Source organism: Antechinus flavipes, chromosome 1 (assembly GCF_016432865.1).
Source record: "Antechinus flavipes isolate AdamAnt ecotype Samford, QLD, Australia chromosome 1, AdamAnt_v2, whole genome shotgun sequence".
Lineage (NCBI taxonomy): Eukaryota > Metazoa > Chordata > Mammalia > Dasyuromorphia > Dasyuridae > Antechinus > Antechinus flavipes.
The window spans coordinates 128,263,635-128,280,158 of NC_067398.1; the positions used below are offsets into that span (position 1 = coordinate 128,263,635).

At 37.1% G+C, this 16,524-nt stretch overlaps 1 protein-coding gene across 5 annotated transcripts in view; it reads right to left on the minus strand.

Moving 5' to 3' along the window:
- The window catches only part of PAIP1 (poly(A) binding protein interacting protein 1), a 41,253-nt gene extending 30,259 nt beyond the window's left edge, over positions 1–10,994 (minus strand). For 2 of the 5 annotated variants that reach the window (XM_051990543.1, XM_051990538.1), the window contains exons 1-3: positions 9,345–9,726; positions 8,559–8,722; positions 3,871–4,059 (exon numbers count right to left, since the gene is read on the minus strand). In XM_051990543.1, the coding sequence (XP_051846503.1) occupies positions 3,871–4,059; positions 8,559–8,722; positions 9,345–9,621 (630 nt within the window). In that variant the 5' untranslated portion in view covers positions 9,622–9,726. The other 3 variants (XM_051990554.1, XM_051990549.1, XM_051990546.1) reach the window with 3 other exon arrangements.
- Between the last annotated feature and the right edge of the window lie 5,530 nt (positions 10,995–16,524).

The window sequence follows — 16,524 nt, forward strand, 5'->3', positions numbered from 1 at the left end:
AAGGTTTCAGCTACAAATTAGATGGAAAATGTGTAATGGTCCTTAGAAGGCAACAGCAAAACATCTATCACTGTCAATTCCACTGATAAAAATCTTATCATTTTCTAAAATTGAATAATTTGGCAGTGCCAATGGCTTTGAGAGAAGAACTTTATTTTCATTAAATGTGACTATGAACTTGTCTGACGGAAGCTGCATCTGCAGTCCAATTCTTTCCAAGCCCCTTTCTTCATCTATTAAATAGGGATTCTACTATTTGCAACAGGGCTTCTTAAAAAACAAAACAAAACAAAACAACACTGAGAAGTACTCCATAAGTTTAAATTGCCATTTCAGATTATTATTTTATGTATTTAAAAGACTTCTAATACTACTAGTACTCTGCAAAACTACTACGAAATCAAGTGATATTTCCTCAAACGTTTCTCAGCAAGAACCTATATATTTTGCACCAGAATGTTCTTACAAAATTTTAAATTCTTTTTCTATAAAATAATTTAGTTTTTGAAAATATTAGTAGAAAAAAAATTCGTCAAAGTAGCTCAAGATAAATCAAAAAGAACACTCTGTCCCTAGCATCTGAAAAACTGCCTCTGTGGCCATGTAGTTTTATAAAAGCTAAAGGCTAGGTTTCACATTTGCAGATGAGGAAATTGAGGGTTAAAATAATGAGGGATCTGATCTCAGGACTTCCTCACTCCAGTACAGCAGCTTATCCACCTACAGCTTATCCACCTAATTATCTCAAGAGTAGGTGAAACAGGAGCTAAATTTTGATTCTTCTCTCATTTATTTAGTGTTCCTCCTTCTCTTAATCCTTTTAGAGATTAAAAAAATCAAAAGAAAAGCTGGTTTTTATGTACAAATCTTTCTGAGGCACACTACCTGTTATTCCAAATGCATACCAGGAAAATGGATCCAAATATTCTTGCCATACTTTCTCCTAGTTCTAAGGACATTCTAAATTCTAAATTTAGAATTCTAAACATATTTTGTTTAATTCTTGGCCTATTTTTCCCTCCATTTCACTAGAATTTTTCATATTCAAAAATTAAAGTAACATTGGAACCTTCTGGAAAAAGACACTATTGTAGGGAGTGAGGATCAAAGTAGGAGGGTGAAGGTACTCATGGGTAATTTCTGCTAAGCTTGGCAGATTGGGATAGGAAAGTATTGGAGTATACTAGTGCTAAAGCTGACTGGCTCTCTGAACTAGAGCTGATAGGAATTCGGTGAACCTCAATGAAGAACTACCAGGCTATTGAAGGAAGAGTAAACTAGCTTAGATGAGAAACAAAAGAGGTCTGTGCTTCTGTGCTGATCAAACTGTGTAGCTGCTGGACTTTTATCCTGGGCAAGAGAGAGACCAGACCAAAAAAAATTTTCTTAATTAAAAAAATAAAAGGAATGACTACTTACTCTAAAGTCTGGAACATAGTAGGCACTTAGTAAATGTTTCCCCCCTACTGGCCTTAAATAAAATCCTAATTTAATTTCACATAGTTTTATTGCTATAAGTTACCATAAGTCTCAATTTTAATAAGTCAAAAACTAAGAAAAAATGGTCTTTCTAGACAATAGTTCTACAAGACAGCACAGCACTTTTTAATCTCTTGAATGGGTTTTTTTTTTTTTAAACAACATTCTGATTTGGACTAGTTATTTGTGTACTGTTCTTATCTTTTCTAGTAGATGATAAATTCTTTTAGGGCAAATATTATGGCTTGTTCATCTTTTACACAATGAAGCTAACACAATATAGAACTTAAACTACTAGTTAAATGAAAGCTTTATTTTTCCCTGGTGAATTAAAAACTACAATATTTTTAGATATTATGATTCTAGGCCTGCTCTTAATCTGCCACACATTCTTGATCGATTAATAGATGAACAATACTCTCCCTCCCCAATTATATCTTCTATCAGGGCTGCTATAAATTGGTAGAAATGAATTTTAATTCCTTTTATTTTTCCTTGTCCACCATTAGAAGTAGGCAATTATACCTACCTCTTTACAGAAAAGTACTAGACTAATAAGCAAAACTGATTTCTGGCCTGGGTTAATATGGGCATTTTCTTTCTTTGTGAGAAGGGTAGAATTTAGTATTGTTTTTCCCCTTGCGTATCTCAGAGGAAAACTAAATCCTACATAATTACAAATAAAGTTTAATTTTTTTTTAAGTAAGCAAAGGAAAAGGAAAGAAGATAAAATACATAGATTTGAAAATCTCTCAATATGAGAGCACAATGATTTTATCATTATACGCCAGATCTATGAAATGAAGTTATAAATATAACTTGACTTTGATAGTACCTGAAAATACTTAATAAGGAAATAAACAGTAAAAAAATTTTTTAAAAGACTTTCTTCACCAAGTAAAAACTTACACTCTGGAAACTTAAAAAAAAAAAAAAGCCATTAGTGTGTCTCTTCCCTCTTTTCCCCCCAAACTTGTCTCATCTCTTTGATGATTATGCCTCGAGAGATGCTCCTGAGTGTTATGATGAAAAGTGGATAACATAACAAAAACAGAACAATGTGGATTGGGTTTCAATTAGAATGTCATCTTCCAAAATTGTTTTTTTCACATATAAAAATCATCCTCAATCAGTAGGCTCCAAAGGTCAGGTTGTTTTTTTCCCCAGTAATCACAAAGGAATGCAATAAAACTTTTATTCTTTTTCACCCAATTCCCTGTGAATAACTACCTCCATTTACAAGATTCCTGGCTATTTAATTTAGAGGTGAAATCTCTCTCTGAAGCGAACTATTCTATACAAGAAACATTGAAAACCATGTTGCTATTAGACTAAACTGAGCTAACCAGCTCCAATAATGTAGAATGATCTATGCCAATATGTGGAAAAATACTAAACACAGGAAAAAAATAAGTTTTCTCTTCATATTGTGACTATTCTGAACAAAAGTACACAACCTCAAAAAACCCCAAAGTTTCATCTTAACAGCTAACACTTTTTACAACATAACTTATGTTATCATCTTTGAGTCTCATGACGACTTGTAGGGTATATATTATTGTCCCACTTTTACAAATGGGGAATTGACGTAGACAGTAATTAAGTGACTTGAATAGAGCAACACAATTAGTTAAATATCTATGGTGGGAATTGAACTTAATTCTCTTGTCTCCCAAGTCCAGCGATCTGCTTTGCCACCTAGCTACCTAACAAACTTTGGGCTAAATAGGAAAACATTAAAACTATAAAAAATCAAACGTTTAGAATTGGAAGGGACTTTACTTAAGAGGTTATAATTCTAATACCTTTATTTTATAAATGAGGAAATGAAAGCTCAGAGGGCTTATTGGAAAGCCAGTATTTTAATTTGGTTGTTTTATCTCAAATTCAACATTGTTCCACTATATACCATACTGCACAGTGGAAAACATTTTTTAAATGACTACTACTTCAATTAAATAAGTTGAAAAGTTAACTCTATGGCTTTTATTCAAGATCCTATAGCTAACATGAGGATGGGAAAACAACAGAAAAAGGATAAAAAGGTATTGGTTATAAGGTTCACAAGATCAGAGACTGTCATATCTAAACTGCTTTTTATAAACATTCATATGTGTTTTCTTTCATTTCCATTTCATGCTATTTAACCTAAGTCAAAGAAGGAGAAAAGAAAAATACTATTTTTAAATCTTATAGGTAAAAGAGGGGAAATAAGAATAGTCTTCTGCTCAATGCAATCTAATGAAACTCAGTAGGCATAAAAAGGTGAAATGAGTATAAGCTATCTGTTAAACCTTTCAAGCATTGGATATTACCTATTTCTCTGGGGGCCAAGAAAGCTAGCTAGTACTTAAAGGATTAAATGATGTAAAGTCAAAACACAGAATATACCTGTTGGTAGATGAGTTCCACAAGGTCTAGTAAAGCATCATCAGTAGTGACCCAGCCTTTAAGAGTCTCTGCAAATTGATCGATTTCAGTTTCAAAACTTCCTGGCTGTTCTGTAAGATGATTCAAAAACTCCTGTACATATTCTGTAAGAGTAGGATAACCATCACATCCATCTTCATAGGAAGAATCCTACAAGATAACCACACATAATACACATGAAATTCACGAGTAAATCTCAGGTAATGTCCCTGCTAATACAAACTATAGATATTTCTACCACTTAGAATCTGAATTGGCTAACACAACCAATTTATATTGAGGTAAGACTTGAACTTCTTCCTCCAAGATATCAATTATAAAAATCTGAGACCCCAAAACTTATATTTTGAGGGGAAAAAGTTGCATTTAAGAATATCTTACAAAAAATGCTGAATACCGTATAATTCATAGGTCTTAAGAGATGTACCTAAAAATTAAATTTTTTTAAAATGAAAGACAGATAATTGGTAACACCACTAAAGCAAACTTTGTTAAAATTTACTGTTAAAATATACTTTTATAATTTTGAACATTTTTCAAAAATCCTTACACAGGTTTCACTATATGAGCAAAACTATTGGGAAAACTGACTAAGTCTGGTAGAAAATAACTTCAGACAAATACTTCAGTCTATAAACTATTGTATATACAATAGTATATCATCCATATATACTCTATGTACCAAGATAAGCTCCAAATGAATCGGTGACTTAGAAGATATATTAGGGAGCAAGTAAGTTGTCTGCTTAGATTTATGGATATGGAAAGAATTCATGAACTGAATAAATTTTAAGATTATACAAGATAAAATGGATAAATTTTATTAGGTAAAATTTAAGTTTTTGCACAAACTTCATTTACTAAAAATTTAAAAAGGAAAATCATTGGGAAAACAAATCCCTACAACATATTTCTCTGGTAAGTCTCATTTTTGAGATATAAAGACTTATTCAAATTTATAAGACTAAGAATTACTTCCCCAAAAGACAAATGATAAAAGGATACAAACACATAGCTTTTATTTAATGGAAAAAATTCAAGTTATCTATCAAAGTCATATAAAAATACTTCAAACTAGTAATAATTAGAGAAATACAAATAAAAAGCAATCATGAGGTTCCATTTCATACCTACCACACCAGAAAAGAAATGTTCAAGGAAATATATATTTAGAACACCTTAACTGTTTGTTTTCAGATTGGCTGAACAATTTCACAATTTGGAACTAAGAATATAAATTTATCAAACTGTGCATACTCTAAGTCAGCTATATCATTACTAGGGCAATACTTCATAGAAATTAAAGAGAAAAAGGTTATGTATGAAAAAAACATATATATATATGTAATTTTTTATGGACACCCTTTTTAATGGAAGCTCTAAATTGGAAATTAAGAAATTGTATTCTTACAAGAGGAAATGCTAAACAAGCTATGATATATTAATGTAATGGAATTTTATATTGTCATAAGAAATTAAGGGGAAGATTTCTGAGAAAATTGGGAAATCCTTTATGAAATGATGGTGAGCAAAGTAAAAATAACTAGGAATGCAATTTACATAATGATAATATTAAAGGTAAAAAATTTTAAAAAACTTTAGAACTACAATGAATAAACTGATAAGTCATAAGTCCAAAAGAATAAAGATCAAACAAGTCATCTCCTGAAAAAGTAATGAAATTAAAATATAGAAAGATAAATTTTTGGACATGGCAATGTAGGAACATGTTTTGTTTGATTATGAAACTACATAATTAAGAGATTAAAGACAAAATTCCTCAGAGGAATAAGAGGGTCAAATTAATTTCAAAAAATCTTGTGGAAATTTTTTTTTAAGTCCCTATACAGTTCAAGGTTCCCATTCATAAAAACACAGATTTATTACAATATTTCCTTTGCATAATTGCAACACTCCATTTACCTTGTCAAATCTTATTTCCAAAGAAATAAGCAAAACAGGTAAGCAATTCAGGATCCAAATTCCAGATATATTTAATTCAGAAATTAAACAACTTTCAAGAATGATTAGATTTACCATCAACTGATCAAATATAGAAAAATACAAGCAGCCTTTACAAAATCCTTTGTACAATAGTATCATGACTAATGGAGAAACAATGGATGACTAATAGAGAAACAATGGCAAAGGGTACCTGAATATAGTGACTTCCAAAAAGAGTAAGTGATAATTTGGGGATGAGGGGAAGGGAAGATGATTTCACCAGTGTAAAGGAACTTGTTTGAAAAAATGAAGGACACAGGCCACAGCTGACATGAGGTTACCTGCATTAGCTAACAAAGTTTAAAAAGATCCTAAGAGCACACTTAAGTATGGACCTGAGTACAAAAAAATTTGCTAATTCAAGGAATTTCTGTAATCAAAATAAGGAAGATTAAATCAAGTTTCAGGTAGCTAAAGGAAACTAGTTACTACTTGAAGTTAAGGCTTCAAAAAAGCTACAAACAAGGGGACATTTTTTCCCCTCCAGAGACCATAAGGATTTTGATGAAACTAAGAGTGAATTAACAAGTAAAAAGAATGACCAAAAAAAAAAAAAAAAAAAAAAAAATCAGATTATAGGAAAAGTCTGGATTCATGAGCAAGTAAGAGGGCGGCGGTGGAAATAAGAACTAGCAAGTAAAAAGAATGACCTCCCCCAATCAGATTATAAGAATCTAAATTTCTAGAGCAAGTAATCTAGACTCTTAGGACCACAATTTCTCAATTGTAAAATGAGAAGATTAGACTAAATTATTCCAAAGCTCCTTTACAATTCTAACAATTATTGTTTGGATTAGAGTTTGGAAGAGATTGAACAATGACTTTGTCAACTGTAACTGAGTGATGAGACTTACTCTATATGTAGTTTTTAACCCAAAATTCACTTCTAATCTAGCAAAACTTCATGTACCTCAAGAGTTGGTGACACCCTGGAAAGATGGGCAATACTATGGTGCCATGATTTAGGAGTCATCTGTGTCATGCAATAAGCAGGACCAGTCAAATACTTATTAGAAATAAATTCTCCTTCCCAAGGCAGGCCAACATTTTCTCTACAACTTGCAATTTTACAGAACCATCTAGAATAGTGGTGTCAACTCAAGGTCTGAACCAGATTAAAATGTAATTGAGAAATGTTTAACAATATAAATAACAATACAACATAGATTAATTAATTTGTGGCTTTATTTGAATTTGACACCATTAGAGTATTGAGAAGTTAAGTGACCTGCCCAAGGTCACAGCCAGTAGCTATTAAAGGCAGAAATTAAAAGCCAGGTCTTCCTGACTTCTAGTTCAGCTTTATAGCCTCTCCCCAAAACTATTTCTCTGATATCTAAATTGCAAATGTAAAATGAACATTATGAGAAAGAGACTGAATCTTTAGAGTAGAAATCTACCACTTTCCCCCTTGTCACGAATGACTATAACCAAAGTTCTCTACCAATGCTTCAATAGCTTCCTTCCATATTTGGTATGACAATTTCAGAAGTCTTGTCTACTCTCACCTGTGCTGTACATAAACAGAGACTACCATCCACTTTCAAATCCTCTAGGACAGATCAGCTTGTGTTCCTTTTGTCTTTCCCAAATTATTTTCTTCTTTTTCTACCTCATCTTTTCTCAAAGTGTCTTTAATAAATTTGAATTTTTCTGAACCACCAAGCTAAATAATCCTTTCTAGTCTATATGTAAGAATGAACAAAATAACAATTTAATCTTTATATAGAACTTTAAAGATTTCCAAATTGACTTCCTCACAATGCTTTGGGGTAGGTATTACATTTTGCAGATGTGGAAAGAGAAGCTATGAAAACAAAGGCCTTACCAAGGTCACATAGCTGCTAAGTAAAATGACTAAGAGCTGGTCTCAAATATTCTTTAATCTATTAACAATCATTTCTTTTCATTTTTCTTTAACTAAAATCTATTTTCAATTTTTGAATATATCTGGTACCATGTTGCCTTTTGCTCACTTTACCAAATCCTAGATGACTGCAGTTTTTGTATTTTTGTAATCTTGATGTAAAAAAATTAAAAGAGAAATTAATTTTTTACATCAAGATTACAAAAAAAAAAAACAAAAAAAATTCAAGTACAGTATTTTTCCCACATTTGCATTTTAAATGTTTTTCATTTATGTGTTACTACAAGGTGGTATATTTGAATGTACTGATATTTAAAATGCAACAATTTGAAGGTACCTAATCACTTTGCTTCTAAAGCCCTTGCCTCAATTTTGCTTAGTCAAATAGTTAAAGATTGTCAAACTAATCAAAATACCAGCCATATAATTTTCTCATAGTTGGATTTCTAGAATTAAAAACATTTTAATTATTGCAGATGACATATTTTTCTATTTTCATATTTTCTAAAACTTCTCAAGATTCATTTCTTCTAAAATATAATACAATTAAAGTCATCTCTAAAGCCTCTAAGTAGGTATACACTTATTCTTCTATAAATTCAATCCTGAAATATTTTACATACCATAAATATGATTAAAAATTTTTCATCATTTCCTTTATAGGTACACTTCAAATACATATAAAAAAATCCCTCACATGCATAAAGATGCTGAAAACACAAGTGAATAATTATCAACTGTCACGAAACTAATGATAACAAAAAATGCCGATACTTACTGTATAATTAGAAGTGTAACCTGATGGATAAAATTCTGGAGCATTCACAGACAACTTCGACATTAGCACAGGTGCTACAACCACCTGGGGTTTAGCCATCGCCGAAGTACGCGGGGAGATTTTATCCTGAGAACTAGGTGGAGCTCTCGTAGGCTTCGGATGTTCTAAGAAAGAACAGAGAAAGATGTTAACTCTTTAAATTCCTTTGTGATATTGCTTACAACAGAAAAGCCCTCGAAGGGAGCCTTCCTTTTTAAAAGTTACAACGGAACGACAAAAAGTATGGCCATTTCTAAAGAGGCGAAAACCCCGAAGAGAAGCTTCAAGTGTCGGACTATCTTTAGCAGCATTGTAGAAGCCCCGCCGACCAGAAGGAATGCTGAGGACGTTTGGGGAGGGGGAGCTGGAATTAAGAGGGGTCAGTACCCCAGTACCTTCCAAATCAGGGGGGAAGGGCTGGCTTTTTTTTTCTCCTCACCATGGGAGCGGTCAGAGGCTCTAAACCCAGCCCTGCCCCGGGAAGCACAAAGGCAACCCCGCCGGCCTTTTCCCTCCTCCCCCTCCCCAAATAACTCAAACCATAAAAAGTCAACGAGAAACAAGCCTCTCCGTGGGCGAAGGAAAGGAGGAGGGGAAGGAGGCGGGCCACTGCTCCACGCCGAGCCGTCCCCAGTCCCTGGGCGCACTAAGGAGAGGGGGAGCGGTCGGTCTCCCGGGTCGGGGCGCACAGAGGAGGAAGATCGAGGGGCTGGGGAAAGGCCGAGGCTTTACTGAGCCGCGGTATACCTGCGGGAGGCCCGCCCGGGGACGACGGGTCGGGGGCGGCCGGGAGCTCAGGCAGGGCCCCAGGCGGAGGGGACGTCTTGGGCGGCCTCAGAGGCTCGGGGGGCGGGGGCTGCTGCGGCCGCGGCCGCTCGCCGGGCTCAGCGGTCCCACTGCCACTGCTGCCACCGCCTCCACCGCGAAAACCGACGCCCTCAGGCCCGCCCCCTCCGCTTCCTCGGCCCCGGCCCCGGCCCTGGCCCCGACCAGCACCTGGGGCCCGGTCAAAACCGTCCGACATGCTCCTCCTCCAGCTGCTGCTACCACCGCCGCCGCCACCGTCGCCGCCGCTCCGGGAGGGAGGAGGGAGGGGGAGGGAACAGGGAAGAGAGAAAAGGGAGGGAGCCCGGGCTGCGGAGCTGCGCTCTCGCCTCGGCCCGCCCCCCGCGCAGCTCTGCCCCGCCCCACTCGGGCCTCATGGAGGGAGGGAGGGGAAAGTGAGAGGGAAGGAAGAGGGCTAGGCCAGATGGGACACCGAACCCCAACGCAGGGGCAGCCGCCTCGGTCCCGCACCCACCCCGCTTCTTCTCCTCCCCAGGCTCCGCCCCCCTCCAGTCTCTTGACTAGGAGTGCTACTCTAGGTTTCCCCCGCCCCCCACAGAGGAGATGGGGGGCACAACACGCGGCCACAGAGGCCCCGCAGACCCGGGAGCACCCCCGCGAGGGCCCGCGCTGCCCCGGGCTCCCCCTCCTCCATGGGAAGGCTTTTCCACTCTGGACGCCCCGGCCCCGCCCCCCTCTCGACCCCGTTCCCCACCGCTCGAGGCACCGCCTCCGGCCAGGCCCAGGCCGCGTCCCCACCCCCTTCTGCTGCCAGCTGCCCTCAGCCAGAGGCCGCGCCCGAGAGTGGTCGGGGCCTCCCTGAGAGACCGAGTCAAGGGCTCTATAGGGACTGCGGGGCTCAGCAGTCTCCGGACCGCGGCGGGGTGGGAGTGGGGATGGGAACTTAAGAGAAAAGGCGTCGCCTCACCCTACCCTGCCTGAGGTTCCCGCAGGGCTGAGCCACTCTGCGGACGCCGCACCACGGAACCTAGCTCTCCTGACAGAACCGGGGTCAAAGCCACGGTTGTGAGGAGGGTGGGGCGGGAGCGGACGAGGGGGGAGGGGGAGACCTGTTCACTCCGCGCCGCCGCCGCAGCCGCAGGGGTCGTCCGGGTGCGCGCTCCGCTCCCCTCAGGCGGGCACTCACCGCAGTCTGTGCGCACGACCGTGCTTCCGCTCCCCTCCCCCCTCAGCCCCTGCCCGCGCGGAGCGTGCCTGAAGACAGACGGACTGGGGCAAAGGGCCTGAGGAGCTCATTTCTCCATTTTCCTGTTATGCCCATTTAAAAAACTAAAACATCAATTCTGTTTGCCCCTGATTATACTCCGTTCTAACTGGGCGAGAGAGGGTGCTATAAATCTTAAACCGAAAAAGACTTTAGGAATCACTTTGCGTAAATACCTCAGGTGGTAGAAAAGGAAACTGATGTCCTCAGAAGCTACTTGTCCGAGGTCCTACGGGGCACAGCTCATTCCCTCCCTCCAGCCAAACTCCAGACCCCAACCCTAGTGCAATTTTCACTGCACCCTGAGGGAAAGGCGAGATGAGTGAGCGCCCCTATTAGAAAAAAAAACTTGAACCTTTCAGGACCTCAGTCTCTGCTAGAAAAGAAGCACAGGCTAGTCTAGAGCCTGCCGCTTCAGAATGGGCCTCAGAAACTACTGGATCCTGCCAGGCCAACGTACCTCAGCCTTTGCTGGAAAACAAATAGCAACTATTCTAAATCCTGCCAAGGCAGAAAGACTAGCCTCTCCTAGAAAAGAACCAGAAACTGTTCCAAGTCCAGCCGCGCTAGAAAGATCTTGTGCTCTTATAGAAAAGACGCAGATTTATTTCTAAATCCTACGAGGGGCAGCTGGAGCCAGCCTCTCCTTTCCCCAGAACCTCTACCCCCCGGGGCCACTAAAAGGCAGAGGGGACCATTTAAATAATTATAATTGATTCCGTTATGAGTTGAATAAAAGCAGTGCCATAGAAATAAGACATGCATAGCCCTTTCAATGAAATGCTTATTTTTCATAACCAGTTTTGTCACCTTATTTACACATACGATATTGTCAGTGTTGTAAAGCGCTGAGGTGCTTGAACAGATGTGAGACTGTCATAAGTGCGGCAAGAAAAATGAGACTTGATTTTTATTCTTGTTGCTCTGTTACTTATATTTTTTATTCCTAACTTTATTGGTAGGCCTTGTATTTTAAAGGCAAAGTATGCTTAGAGGCATAAGAAAAGGAGGTTGCATCACTGTGACTCGAACATTCTCAGGTAACAAGGTGAATTTGTGGGAAAGATCTTTGTAAACCAATTCCCAAAAACATTCCTACTTGCCACTGTAAATTTAAGAAAACAAACAAAAACTTCAAATGAAAAAACATTAGAAGCTTTCCCAAGAAAAGCAGAAATAAGATTATGTGCTTCCCATTATTATTTGGTATTATTTTTAAATTATATTGACATTTTTACACAGCAATGACAAAATTGAGGAGAAAATAGAGATCAAGACGTTAGAAATACAATTTAAAACATTTTAAGGAAATAATGACAAATTGTTGAAGGAATAATCAATGCTCGTGGTTCAGATGTTCCAATATTATAAAAATGACTACTACCTAAATTTATTGGTATTATGCCTCTCAAATTATCAGGGCAGTACTTTTAGAATTATTCAAAATAATGAAATTCACTTAGAGGAATAAAAGGTCTGAAATCTCAAGGGGAAAAAGTGAAGAAAGATTGGGTTTATAGGCTGAAGGTCTATAAACAAAAGCTGGTATATTATAAAGGGGATTCTTGTTTAAGTTGGGTTTGGATGACAAGACCATTAAATCCCTTCCAAATCAGATTTTCTGAGCTTTACTGTTCATTATCTATTATGATATTGAGTGGGTCAGTTTAACTTCTTTGGCTCTTAAATGTTTCTCATAAAATAGGGTTAGATTCCTAACCTAAGAGTTACAGGCCTTTTAGGGTTATTGTAAGTAAGATGTCTCTGAATTTCTACGTGAACCAAACACTGTCATATTTATCATTGTTCCATAAACTTATTGATGAATTATACAATATGCATTTCTATTTTTCAAATATATATTTTTATTATAATTAATAAAATACAAATTTATTTAAAGTAATTTACAATACTTTTTTTGTTATATATTTTCTCAATAAGCAGGTACCAGTCAGAATCACTATCATATGGGAATCCATGATTTTTGGGGTTTTTTTGGTCATTGTAACAAACTTCTAATATTCAAGAAGATTGAGTAAGGTGATTACCTACATTTGCTTTAGGTTACTAAGACCTTTGGCCCTAAAAAATGAAGCAAATTTGTTTCACAAAACACTATTTTACATGGCTTCAATTGCCACAAAGGAACATCTAGGAAAATAAGTGCAAGTCAACTAAAGGTGTTTATGAAAAATGATATTAAATCTGGCAAAAGTGTTCTTTAACAGAAAAAAATGTAAGAAAACAGGGTAGGGCTTTCTTAGTTTTCTCTGTTCCTGTTCTCCAAAGCCCACGATAAATCATACAATGATGCATCTCCCAGCTTGTCCATTTAGATGAAGTTCTTCTCTTAATTGTCTTACAGAAGAGATTTGTATATGTAGCAGGTATCAGTTACTGTCCCATTGTGTCACTGCCATGGGATAACCACCTTGCCTCTTGTTCTCAGGAGTCCTCCTATCTGAGGCTCATGTGAAAATCTCAGCCCTGCTTATCAGAAGGCTGATCTGTCATTTATTTTCTTTCTTTCCAAACTGAAGAGAACTATAAATCCCAGGAGATTTTGTGGCCAGCCTACCCCTTTCCAGGGGGTTAGTGCATATCTATCTATCTATCTATCTATCTATTTATCTATCTATCTATATCTATCTATATATCTATATATATCTATATATATCTCTCTCTCTCTCTCAAATATGAAGTGAATAAATTTAAAGTGGCTCGGGAGTAAGAATATGAGCACTTTAGGGGATTGGGAAAATTTTCATACAGAAAATAGTGCTTGAGATGCAATAAACTTTAGTGGCTCCCTATCATCTTCAGGATTAAACATAAAATCCTCTGTCATTCAAAGCCCTTCATAACCTAGTTCCTTCTTAGCTTACCAATCTTCTTATTCCTTACTGCCTGTCACTTCCCCCTACTCCCTGCAACACAGTAATAATGGTTTCCTTGTTATTCCATGAACATTTTAAAGTTCCTGGTATTTTCATTGATTGTCTCCATGGCTGAAATGCTTTCCCCTTCATCTCTATCTCTTGTCTTTTCTGGCTTCCTTCAAGTTCCAGCTACAGGAATTTCTCTACATAGCTTCCACAAGAAGGCTAGTGCCTTCCTTCTCTTAATTATTTTCTATTAATTTTATATATAGTTTGCTTGTACATAGTTGTTTGTTTTCTCCCAAATCAGATTGTGAACTCCTTGAGAGCAAGAACTGGTTTTTTATCTTTCTTCATATCCCCAACATATTGCACAGTGCCTGGAATATAGTAAGTACTTAATAAATTTATATTGAATGGATGTTTGAAGGCCATAGGAGTCAATTGGTAAGTGAAAGACAAAAAATTATTTAGGATGGATTTTGTTGTAGAAAATGGGAGGGAATAGACAAAATACACATATTAGCCTTGGCAAGAAAAAGAGAGTAGGTAATGTCAAGGAGTTTTGAGATGAAAAGAATGGGAGAAAAAATTCTCATCCAATGGATTCTATTTTCTTAGTAAAATAAGAGGTGACGTCACTAGTCCAGTTTAAGTGAGGGGGGAGTGGTGATGATAGGATGAGATGTGAGAGGGTTGATGAGGGTAGAGAAAATTTAAAATCATTTCTGAGAATAGTAAGTGAAGTAATACTAAGTTTCTAGAACCAGGTGACATGAATTTGTAATGAATCCAATCATCACAGCTGTGAGAATTTCTCCAGCTGGACTAGGAAGCAGGAGTGGAGCAGGCAGATGATGGGAGAAAGAGACAGATGGTCAGAATAATATGTGATTGGGCTTTAGAAAGAGATGGGAATTGATAGGATATGAAGCAAGGTATTCAAGGATAGCATATTATAAAATTTAAATGGCTAAATATTGGATTGACTGGAGAGGGAGTAAAAGGAAATGGAGTTGATGGTAATGGTTTGAAAAAGTACTAAGAGATGCAGGGGCTAGAAATTTTAATGAGAACAAAAATGATGTTTAAGAATTCAGAAGGTGAGGGGGAAGAAAAAGGCAGAGAGAGAGACAGGTGTAGGAGGTTATGGTAAGCTGGGTAAGAAATATCAGAATTTCTAATAAAAAGATCAGAATATGAATGGGTAATGGTAAAATCTCGTTTAAAGATATTCCTATGAGTAGCCTAGGTAGAATGAAGACATAGAAAATGAGATTTAAGGAGGCTAGGGAAGGATTTGAGACAGTATTTTGTGTGAATATTAAAGTCCCCTAGTATAAGAGCAGGAGCTGAGGAAGGTAGTAAGATAGTAAGAAGATGGTAAGCCAGGTACTGAACTCCTTGAGAAATGAGAAAAAATGATCTAGGAGTCAATCCACTATAGATACCATAATTTAGATGGAATAAATAAAAAGAATTTTGTCTGAATTTTGAAATGAAATTGGATGAGCAGTCTCCTGATAGTCCATTAATATATTTATTCAAGCATTAAAGAAGATGGACAGTTGAAGAAGATGAACCAGAACTAAACAGAAGGAGGAAATTAGGTTGAATTCCATTTGCAAAATTGTTGTGTTTTCAATGATCACAAATTATTTTCTGCTTCTATAAAATCCTATCTATAAATATTAAGGTATTTCCTAGAAGTGCTTTACTAAAATAGTGCTTTTCCTTGATATGAGAAGAAAGAAAAAAAGACTAAAAGAAACCCAAATGGCAAGGAAATTGCACATAATGTGTGCAAATGGTCACAAGCATGTTGCCAGTGGTGACTTGTCCAAGATATAAAGACATCTTTCATTGCTAATTAAAATGGATCACTATAAAGTACATATTGATCTGCTTTATTTCACACCTTTTTTGTTTTTCCAATTTCATCAACAAATTCTTTAGGGAAGAGTTGGCTTGGATCTCATGCCAAGATAAAGAACTCTGAAGAAAGCAGGTGGTACAATTTTAAAAAAATCTAGAATAAAGAAGACCTGAATTCAAACAGACCTAATCACTGATAACTATCTCTATGATTTTAGGCAAGTTACTTACCCTCCCTGGGCCTCAGTTTCATTATCTATAAAATGAAAGGTTTCAATTAGATGCCCTTTGAGGCTCTTTCCAAATATAGATGCATCATTTTATGAAAAGGTAACAGGTGGTACATTGGTACTTCCCAAGGTAATGTAATAAGGATGGGTCATGGGCGTCTCCTGTTTAGTTAAGTCCAACTTGATGAAGTTACAGGATTTAAGGGGCATTTAATAAGACAGATGTTTTGCTTCTTTCAGATTTATAGCAGAATTTGTAAAGAATGTTTTGCTTTTTAAAGAAATATCAAGTTCCTCAATCAAACTTGATGGAAATATGGGATGATTAGCTGTTGACTGACTGAAGAATCAATTTATATCCATAATATCCCTTTTTTGAAGAAGCAACTTGGTGAGCTCTAGAGACATATTCTTTCTAAGGGAATAATATCTATTAGTATAAAAAGTTAGTTTTGACAGCTAAGAAGAAAGCCAACCATGAAGCAAGAATCCAGTTCTTGATAGGGGATTACTCTTTGTTTTTTTCCCTTGAGTCTCTTTCTAAATGAAGCAGATGGAAAGATTTAGTTCAAAAAGATTTCTTCCTTTTGCATCCCCTGTCATTGAAATGGAATGTATACCAGTGGCAGATAATACAACTTGTGGAGATCAGATGCAGAGTATTATGCTGAATAGTAAAAATGTTTATGAGGAAGTCTTCATTTAGTGACCTGCCCAGCAGACATTATTTATCCAGAGTGAGCAATGTGAGAATATTCTGAGATTAAAAAAGACATTAGGGTCCAGAAGTGTGGGTTGTCTTGGCCATATGTGTTTCCAAATGAGTATTTCTCAAGTAGTGTACTTTGTGTGTGTGTTTCCATTTTTTCCACTGATTCTATGTGTATTTGTGA